The sequence below is a fragment of the Salarias fasciatus genome (assembly GCF_902148845.1).
Source record: "Salarias fasciatus chromosome 7 unlocalized genomic scaffold, fSalaFa1.1 super_scaffold_4, whole genome shotgun sequence".
NCBI classification, from domain to species: Eukaryota; Metazoa; Chordata; class Actinopteri; order Blenniiformes; family Blenniidae; genus Salarias; species Salarias fasciatus.
Window position 1 is genome coordinate 2690407 of NW_021941229.1, and position 9974 is coordinate 2700380.

The 9974-nt window shown below is 49.3% G+C and overlaps 1 protein-coding gene across 1 annotated transcript; it reads left to right on the forward strand.

The window, feature by feature from the left end:
- The first annotated feature begins 859 nt into the window (after positions 1-859).
- Positions 860-9073, forward strand: LOC115383386 (asparagine--tRNA ligase, cytoplasmic-like). The gene is made up of 8 exons (XM_030085568.1): positions 860-879; positions 1666-1799; positions 2961-3043; positions 3184-3249; positions 3347-3439; positions 3608-3713; positions 4077-4155; positions 9012-9073. The coding sequence occupies exons 1-7, from the start codon at positions 860-862 to the stop codon at positions 4079-4081; spliced, it is 507 nt and encodes a 168-aa protein (XP_029941428.1). The 3' UTR covers positions 4082-4155; positions 9012-9073.
- The last annotated feature ends 901 nt before the right edge of the window (positions 9074-9974 follow it).

The window sequence follows — 9974 nt, forward strand, 5'->3', positions numbered from 1 at the left end:
ATGTGAACTGTGAAATCCAGAGCTGGAAATCCAGATTAAAACCTTTATTCACTGAATGGAGTTCACTTTTTCTAGATCTCGTTTAAAGACCTTCAGGACCAGCTTGGCTTTCACACTCTTCTCCTCAAAGTTGCACTTTGAGAAAATTCACAATCTGGCCTTAATCTTCAAACGGGAGTTATTTTGGTGATGATTAGAGTGTAATTTACACGTGTTTCACTGCTCTCAACTTTAAGACAGAGGGAATGATTTCAAATGAACTGTACAGTTTGTGCTGTTGTCACAGTGATTCTGACTCCTCTGAGTCTGTGAAGCTTTCAGGCCTCAGATCATAACAGATGTGCTGGAGGTGGATTTCCTCATGTTTGATCAGCTCAGCAGCCCTCAAGAACTAATGTTTTGTTTTATGGACTGAGCTGAGGTGGAATAATCTGATTTAAACAGAAATACAAACATGTTTAGAGCTGAATGTAAAATAAATGTGAATAAAATACATTCAGTTGAAAATACAACAGAGCTCAACTTCAAACATAACGTGTTGGACTCTTCAAAATGAAGTAGATTTGTGTCTGCATAGCTGAACAAAAAGATGAGTATAACCATTGCTCTGTTTTATTCCAAGGTATTTTTAGATTAGATGATAAACCTGAATTAGTCACACAAGTGAGAATTTGCAGAGTTTTCAGAGGAAACAGAGACAGAGCTGTTCTGACTTCAGGGAGGCCTGATGAGCCACCCTGGTGGTGGTTGGGAGTAAAGTTACTGTAAGTATTTTTGACCTCCTGAGGCTGGAGATGAAGACTTGATATCAGAGGTTTGGATCCCACAGCCGACAGGCCACCACAGTCGGTCCCTGAACATGACCCTTGACCCCCATCAGTGAGGACTGTAGGATGTGGCTGCCTTTTAATATTTATTGAAACTAACTGAACATTTGCCAAAGTATGTCACGCTACATCCTGCAACATAACACAATATTACAGCGGTGCCAGGGGAAGAAAATGAAAATGAACACTCCATTTCATCAAAGTAGTTGTATTCCACACACACGCTCAGCGTCTGTTCCTGCTTCTCATTTTTGCAGGCATTAATCGATTTAAAGTTGAGTTAAAGCTCCCTGAAAAACACAGAACAGAAGAGATTCATGGTTTATAGATGTATATTTATGAATGTAAAACTTTACTACAATAAATAGATTCATAATGGACTTTTCCTTTATCTCCTCTGTTAAAGAAACAAAGTAAATAAATAGATAAATTTAAAAAAAACCTCAAATAACACATTTGCATGAAGTTTTATACATACGTCCACAATTTGATAGTGGATCTCGATGCCAGAAAAGATGTAACGAACAGAATGAACAATATTTCTCTTATTCTGTACATTTTCATAAAATGCTTTATCAGGTACATTTTAAGCAAAAAACTCTTTACTGAGCTGTATTTTTATGGAGAGAATTCCATGAAGTGATAATATATGGTTTTGTGATAAACTACCTTTTCACCCTTTGTGTTGTTTTTTTAACAAAATATTAATAATCATTCCTTTATTTCCGCTTCCGGTTGTGTGACGTGACGGAGGGTTACTTCCTGGATACCGTTGCTACAACATTAGTCGCCGCATCCTCGTTTCTCGCTCGGCGCCGCCGGTTTCGTCGTTCTTCAGTCGTATCAGTGAACTGAGAGAATCATGGCTTTTGCTCCGCACCACCGCCGAGACGGAGGCGGACTGTACAGCTTCTCCAGCCGGCCCAGAGCGGTGGAGAGCCGGCCGCGCTACCGGGAGCCTCCGGCCGCACGGTGAGTCTGACCGGGGGCCATGGCCACCGGGGGGGGGGGGGGCTCTGTCTTGTTTGGTCATCAGGGGATGTCTTCTAAAAACTCTCACAGGTTAATTTTACAAAAACAAACATTCTTATGACTGAACTGGCTCCTTTTTTATTGTCAGTGAAGTAAATAGAAGCAGTGGTTGTTAGGATTATATTATAATGTGAAGGAGATGAGGAGAAGGTGTGATAGAAGCTTGCTAGCCGGTTAGCATGCTCCAGAGACATGTGTGTGCGGGGTGTTGCGTCAGGTTTCCGGGAGGAGAGAGGCTGCTGGCCCGGGCCGCCGTCACGCTGGGGACGGTCACCGGTCTGCTGTTTCAGTCCCAGGAAGCGATCTGAGGGGACGGAGTGGTGGAGGCGAGTGAAATTCCCGGAGAAGGACCGAGGCTAGCGTGTAACAGCTGTCAGAGCAGCGTGGAGGCTCATGGGCTGAGTCAGTGTGAGGCTGCCTGCCCCCCCAGGCTGATGAAGATTACACCCCAGTCACCCCCATTTCTGGTAAATGCAAGGACTGGACCCGAATACCGCAGGGCTGGTATGCGAACATAAATTTCAGGATCTATAAAATCCCCCCCACCGTGTCGCAACGCCCTCCTCACTACTGAAGTTTCATTTTCACTTTGCACTGGGGGGGAGGGGGGGAGGGGGGGGGGGGGGGGCACTGAAAGATGGTCAACTTGTGGTGACTGTTCTGCTGTAATCTGGTTTGGTCGTTGACCACTGGTCTGTGTGTCCTGGATGAAGCAGGATGTGAACGTGCTTCAAAGTTGTCAGTGTTTGCTGGAGGGGTTGCTTCAGGTTCAAGTCCTTACTCCTCCTCCTGTAGTGCATCTCTCCATCAATCCTCTCCCAGGACTTCATTCAATTCTTTTATCAGAACTTGTAAAATATGAGTCTGTTGCTGTTAGTTGTAACAGCTGAGCTTATTTCCATCATGCCCCCTTCCTGCAGCACCTGATGGATTCAGCCTCCTTCGACACGGAGGTTCTAATGGGTTTGATAGTTCTGATTGTGTAAACGGAGCTGGTGTTAATTTATCCTGATGCATACCGTCACCGAGGGACATTTAATTGTGCTCTGCCTCTGAAGGAGGAGTGTGCTGTGCTGCAGCTCAGCTGTCTGTCCTCCTCAGGTGAGCTGTACGTCTCAGACAAATGCGGCAGCGACCAGGATGGAGATGGCACGCAGCAGAAACCCTTCAAGACCCCGCTCAGAGTAAGTCATGGACTCGTCTGGATTTTAATGAGGACAGGAGAAGCTGGTGAATCAGGTCTGGTCCTAGGAGAAGAGGACGGACGTGGACTGCAGTCAGTCTGCTTCTTCAGATTTGTGACTTCCTTCCTCGATCCTCTCAGGCTCTGCAGTTTGCTGGAAAGGAGCCGTTCCCCGTCCTCTACGTGGACTCCCAGAAAGAGGACGAGGTGTGTTGGACATGAAGCCGTCTCACGGCTGCAGTGTGGGCTTTTATTCCCTCGTCTCAGTCTCATGAGCGTCTCGTCTGTGGCCTGGTCTCCACAGCGCTGGGCGGTGATCTCCAAGACGCAGATGAAGAACGCAAAGAAGGCTTTTAACCGCGAGCAGATGAAGAGCGACAGCAAAGACAAGAAGGAGGTTGGTGGTCCACCTTCACCTCACCGCGCCTAAAGAAACCTGTTCTCAGACCGACGGCGCTCCTGCTCGTGTTTTGTCTGCACTGAAGTGTTTTGGATGCTGGCAGCTTGTCTTCAAGGCAGACGGATTCTGGTCGAAGAGTTCCACAGAGCTGTGTTTGTGGTGCAGGCCGAGGACGGCGAGAGGAGGGAGAAGAACCTGGAGGAAGCCAAGAAGATCGTCATCCAGAACGACCCCAGCCTGCCCGAGGGGGGGTGTTGTGTGCCGTCCGGGGGTGTGTACACTCTGGAGGTTCCCAGTTCCAGGCACACTGAAATGACCCCGCAACACCACGCCTCCACCACCATGTTTATTAGAGCGAAGCCGAAAAGCATCGGTGGAAAACAGCTAATGAACAGAGTTGGGAGTTCATAGTGCAGCTTCTCATGTTCTTGTTTCGGGAGCTGCGTTTCTTTCAGAAGCGCTACACTCGGTTTAGTCTTTCTCAGGTTCGCTATAGCCTCACTTCGCTTTATGGGTTTTACCAAAACGGGTCCGTTCAGTGTAGCTGAGGTCCGATTAGATCAGAAAAGTTTAAAAACCTGCAGTGTTGTTGAGGTTTCTGAAGACTCACCTTGTTTGTTTTTCTCTCTCTCAGGTTAAAATCCATAAAGTGGAGGAGCAGAGAGGCCAGAGAGTGAAGGTGTTCGGATGGGTGCACCGCCTCAGGAGGCAGGGTGAGAGCCGCGCTTCTCTATCCAGGCATCACACAGGGCTTAAAGTACTCTGGCACCCTGCTGGATCTCCGGCGTTTGGCTATGATTCACAAAAAAAAAAAAAAAAAAAAACCAGACACAAAAACTTGCCAGGTCCCACCCTCAAACTGGTACTGTCCAATCCTACGTTTACAGCAACCGTAACTATTGGTACACACTGAGGTTGAGATCTCGAAGCAGCTAATGCTGCGTTCAAGACAGCTCGGGTAAAAAATGGGCTCTAAATTGTCGAAAATGAACTGAACAATGAACAGCGTTAAAGTCAGAAATTACACTTATATTCGTCTTCGAAAATAAGCATAAATTGCTGCTGCATATGTTTTCAGTGTTCAGAAAATAGCGATAATATACCACACTTTGTTTTTCTCCGCCGAGTTAACCTGTAGCATGACGTTATCTCCGAGTGGTCATGAACGCAGCATCCAAGCCGACGGTTGTTTCACCGAAACCTGAGCAGAAAATGGAGCACAAACTCATGGAGCCAGGGGACGACGTCCTAAATGACAACGGCCTTAAAACAAATGGCGCTGGGCTTGGACAGAAGAAAACGGTGGAGACAGCAAGCCTTTTGGGAGCTGATGCCAGAAACTAAGAGAGCCAGGCGCTTGTTTCTGTGTGGTATGCTCAAAGGAGCTGCTGTGTGCAACTAGTGGCAAAAAAGTTCTGCGACACCACGAAGGAGACGCCGGCCATAACGGTGTGTTTCCACCGGACGCGATGCGAATTTTTCGGGCGATGAGATTACATACAAAGTCAATGTAATGACGCGATTGTCGCTCAATGTTGAGCGGCGGGCGGCGGACAGTGAGCAATGATGCGACGGGCGCCCGGGGTGCCTCGCTGCAGCTGGGGCCGACTCCCATGCCAGATACAGATCAATGATGGTGGCAGGTGGAGCATCTCAATCTTAATTTGTGAAAAGCACTTCTCGTATTCATAAAAATGTGGCAACGATGGGATTGATAATTTAATGAAGATATATTAATGAACCCGACAACGCCACCCTGGGAATTTCACCCAGGGAATTATTCAAAGTACAAAGGCACACTGGTTCGCTGCCCGGAAGAACGGCTTGAGACGTGGTTACACTGATAAGATACAAATTTTATTGACAAATTGGTTAAAAAAAACATTCACACCGTAAAACTCTGGGGAGGGGAAAGGGAGAATTTACCCTGGCTGAGGCCTAGTAGGTGGGCCCGGGTTCGTGAAGTGGAGGGACCGTCCAAAGAAAAATAAATCAATCAAGATCACCCAACCAGTGGCACACACACACAAAAAAAAATACTCCCACCACCAGGAACACACGAAGAAATGGAGGGACGCCACCACCGGATCACCAACACCACCACCACTGGCCTCCAGCCACTGCAAGAAGGGGAAGGGAATAAAACAGCGGGGTTGCAATCAAAAAGAAATCAAAATTAACAAAAGATGCACATAACACAAAACACCGTCACATACACAACCCACACATTCACACACTCATTGACTCATTCATACTAAAAGTGGGGGTGGAGAGCCCCAGTTGAAGACTGTGCCCCGGCCTGCACAAGGCAACGGGGAATGTGGCTCAGTCGTAACTAGAGGTCGACCCATTTTATCGGCCGGCCGATATATTAGGCCGATATTTGGACATTTTTCTCCATCGGCCGTATTTTCTTTTAAAAAGCCGATTTTTGATCCGTTGTACAAAATGACGCAATTTTTGATCAGGCACATGTGCGGGCAGCTAAAGCTGCCGCTCAAGAAAGGACCCCTGTGGCACGCTGCTGCATTCAGTTACGTCAGAGCGGAGCGTGCCTGGTGGAATCCAAGCTGTGGGAAAAACCTGCATCTGTTGCATCTGCAATGAAGAATGGATTTGTTGAACATTTCAACGTTTTTGCGGCTCTATGGCTCCAGTCTGCAGCTTATCAGTGTTTACTGCAGAAAAAAAAGTTTGGCCGGGAGCGCTTCGTGCCGCGGTGCTAACGCTGCTAATGCTGCCGTGTTCGACCGTCGGAGAGTTATTTTTTTTCTTCTTTTTCTCCGTTGTCCGGTCGCTGCACAATTTAGCGTGGGCAGGGCGCCCGGACTGAAAAGGTCTGGCAGAAACCCTGCATATTGTTAACTTCAAATGTTACTTTGTGATAAGTTTTAGCAGTAAGAGATTAGCTGGTCTGAGCTGACTTTACTTGTGCGTGTTCAACCCTGTTGGTGAAAACACACCACTACTGTAGTTAACAGCAGAACAAAGTAAATAGGAGGAAATGGCGAGAGTAAATAAGAGTAAATAATCAATCATGGGGCTTTTTCTGAAGCATGTATTAGCCACCCGCAAATTCCTCCACATAATGCATGACCGGAGTTATGTTGTTATTTGTATGTATGGCTTTTTTTTACAGCCTTGTTTCTGACTGCTTTTGTTCAAATTACATTAAAGTTTAAATTTCTTTTTTGACACTTTAAGAAGAGTGTGAATTTTTACTACTGCTTGTTACATTGTGTGTTTACTCAGACAACATATTTCATTGTTTTGAAAGCTGAATAAATGTTCAGAGGACTGGACACAACTTGTTGTAATAGATTTCTTTTAGTTGCCCAGAAATTGCTGCATTTCACAAAAATGTGATATATATATTTTCATTAAATAATCAGCCTAAATATCAAATTGGAAAAATCGGCTATGCATATCAGCATTGGCTGCCCAAATTTGGAAAACATCGGCATCGGCCCCCAAAAAACCCATATCGGTCGACCTCTAGTCGTAACTGCTGCGCCGTCGTCGGAGCTCCTCAGTGGCACATGCAGACCGTGTTATGCAGGTTGGAGGTACCAAAAACAGACTTGTGACCAAGCAGCTCAACTCCAGCAGCTGGAGACAATCAGCTGGAGACAAAGCAGCAGCGACACTCCCAGCCGGTCACAGCGGCACCTGGATCAATGAAATACTGGGATTTCAGCCGATGCACACAGGCACACTCAGAGGAGGGAGAGAGAGAGGACTCCAGCCACCGATGCTTTATCAAAGCTGAACAATGCAGCGAAGCCTCAAAGCGGAGCACCCAACTGCACACAAACAGTTGCCTCTCAGTCGGGCAGCCTCTGACCTGGATGTGACATGCCAAGACCAGCTGAAGTGCAAAAGGATGATTGCTGGGAGGAGGGCTGCTTTTATACTGGTCCACCTTACCAGGTGGCCAATCAGCAGCACCCTGCACAGAGCACACACACCTATACTGCTACAAAAACAACGCAAAGTGCTGAACAGTAATAACAGTCATAAAAACAAAAAAGAATGAAAACCGCACCATCGATCAGTAGCGCGCGCGCGCGCACACCACACACCACACAGCCGGGTGCACACAGGACTGTGGGACAAACAGCAGAAGAATCCTGTCCACTGCTGCTGTGCAGGAGAAGGTGATGAGGAGGCTGTGATGTTTCTGCAGGATGTTCTGTGTTGCATATTTGTACCAGCGTGACGCGTCGCGCGAATGAATTCACACAGCAGCAATAAAACTCGAGCGTCTAGCGGTGTCATTTGTCGCGCGAATGCAGTCGCGTTAAACGCGTCCGGTGGAAACACACCGTGAAGCAGCAGTTCGTGCTCTCCAACATAAAAGTCATTTGCCAGGAGCAACAGCCACAGCTGAAGTAGCGCCCGATGACTGATCGTGTTTGTGACTTGAAAATACGTGTGTGCTCGTTCATTGTGGAGCATGATTTATCATTTACAATCGCACTGGTGGATCTGTGCAAAAAAGTAAACTGTATTTATTTTCTATTTATTTCCTATTCAGTTTATTCAGTTCTTGGAGCACTTTACTTTAACCTTTTTGGTGTTGTTGTTGTTAATTGAACCGACTTGTGTTTGTTTATTTTCTATTTTGTATTTCCTATAGCCTATTTTGCCGTTTTTGAACAAAAACGATGGTAAATGTTGCAATTTAAAATTACAGTATTATCTACAGGTCACTGTTGCTCTGTAACTGTTTATACATTTTTTGTATAAATTGCTCTTTACTGAATGAAATGGTTGCTAAATGAATAATTCAAATTAATTAGCCTGACTGAGTTTGATGCCCTGGATCTCGGGGTGCGTGGCCGGAGCGCTGGGGGGTGTACTGGCCTGGGGTGGGTAGCCACCTGTGTGGGCTGGTTCTCCCAGGGGGGTCATGGCCCTCCGCCCGGGGTGGGGGGTTGGCTCCTGGGCTCTTGGGCCTTGGGCTCTCGGCCCTGCCCGCCCCGGGCGTCCGGCGCCCGGGGTGGACCGGCTCCTGCCGGTCGTGGCTCCACGGGGCCCGGGCCCCGGGGCTGCCGGGGTCCCCGGCCGGGGCTTTCCTCTGCCCCGTTTCTGGACCGGAGCGTGGGCGTCTGCCTGGGGGGGCGGCTTGGATCCGGGCTCTGTGATGACCGCCGGCTGTCTGGGCTCTGAGGGCCTCTCTGGCCTGCTTCTGGCCTTCTCAGAGGTCAGAGGTCATATATGCATGATCACTATCACCATCACTGTCACCATCATATTCACATGATCACGTTGATCTTTAATCACTCTTCACATACTGGGTTACCTTGTCTTCTTGTGGTGGTTAGACTAATGGTGATCTGTAGCAGACCTCTCTTGATGCACGCCCCTAGTTTACTACTAGTTACGACTAGCTATATTAAAAAAAAAAAAAAAAAAGGTTTGTGGTGTCCTTGCATTCCAGCCTAATAATTGTGTTTATTCCCAAATTCACTCCTCTTATGTTTGGCAGAGAGAAGGGATTCTGAGCCTGCTGTGTCCAGAACTGTCCCAGCAGCGTCAGAGTGCTGAGCTGTGTCTGTCCTCGCAGGAAAGAACCTGATGTTCATCGTGCTGAGGGACGGGACGGGCTTCCTGCAGTGCGTTCTGTCCGACAAGCTGGTAAGGCTCTGAGCGCCGTGTCTGACCGCGGCGGCGGCGGTTAATGACACGGCGCGCCGTCCTCTCTGTCCTCCTCAGTGTCAGTGCTACAACGGCCTGGTGCTGTCCACGGAGAGCACGGTGGCTCTGTACGGCACGGTGACGCCGGTCCCCGAGGGGAAGCAGGTAAGCCCCGCCGCCCCGCTCGGAGCTCCGCCCCCGGGCGCGGCGGGCGGAGGAAAGACGCGTCTGCGTGTGTGACAGGCGCCGGGCGGCCACGAGCTGCACTGCGACTTCTGGGAGCTGGTGGGCCTGGCGCCGGCGGGCGGCGCCGACAACCTGCTGAACGAGGAGTCGGACGTGGACGTCCAGCTCAACAACCGCCACATGCTGATCCGCGGCGAGAACGTCTCCAAGATCCTGCGCGTGCGCTCCACCGTCACGCAGTGCTTCAGGGACCACTTCTTCGACCGGGGCTACTACGAGGTGGGAGCCCGGCCCCCGGGGGACCGGCGGGACGCCCAGACGCCCCGTCCTCACCTGTCCTGTCCCTCCAGATCACCCCGCCCACCCTGGTGCAGACGCAGGTGGAGGGCGGCTCCACGCTCTTCAACCTGGACTACTTCGGCGAGCAGGCGTACCTGACGCAGTCGTCCCAGCTGTACCTGGAGACCTGCATCCCCGCGCTGGGAGACACCTTCTGCATCGCCCAGTCCTACCGCGCCGAGCAGTCCCGCACCCGCAGACACCTGTCCGAGTGAGTCCCCGGCCGTCCCCAGCGTCTTCAGTCCCCTCCATACTGATTGTGAAATGTAAACAAAACGAGGTTTCGGGCAGGACTCGGGCCGTTGCGCTTTTCTTGTGGTGAGAGTCGGGTGGCAGCGCGATGCGTTCAGGGGCCGCTCAGAGCTTG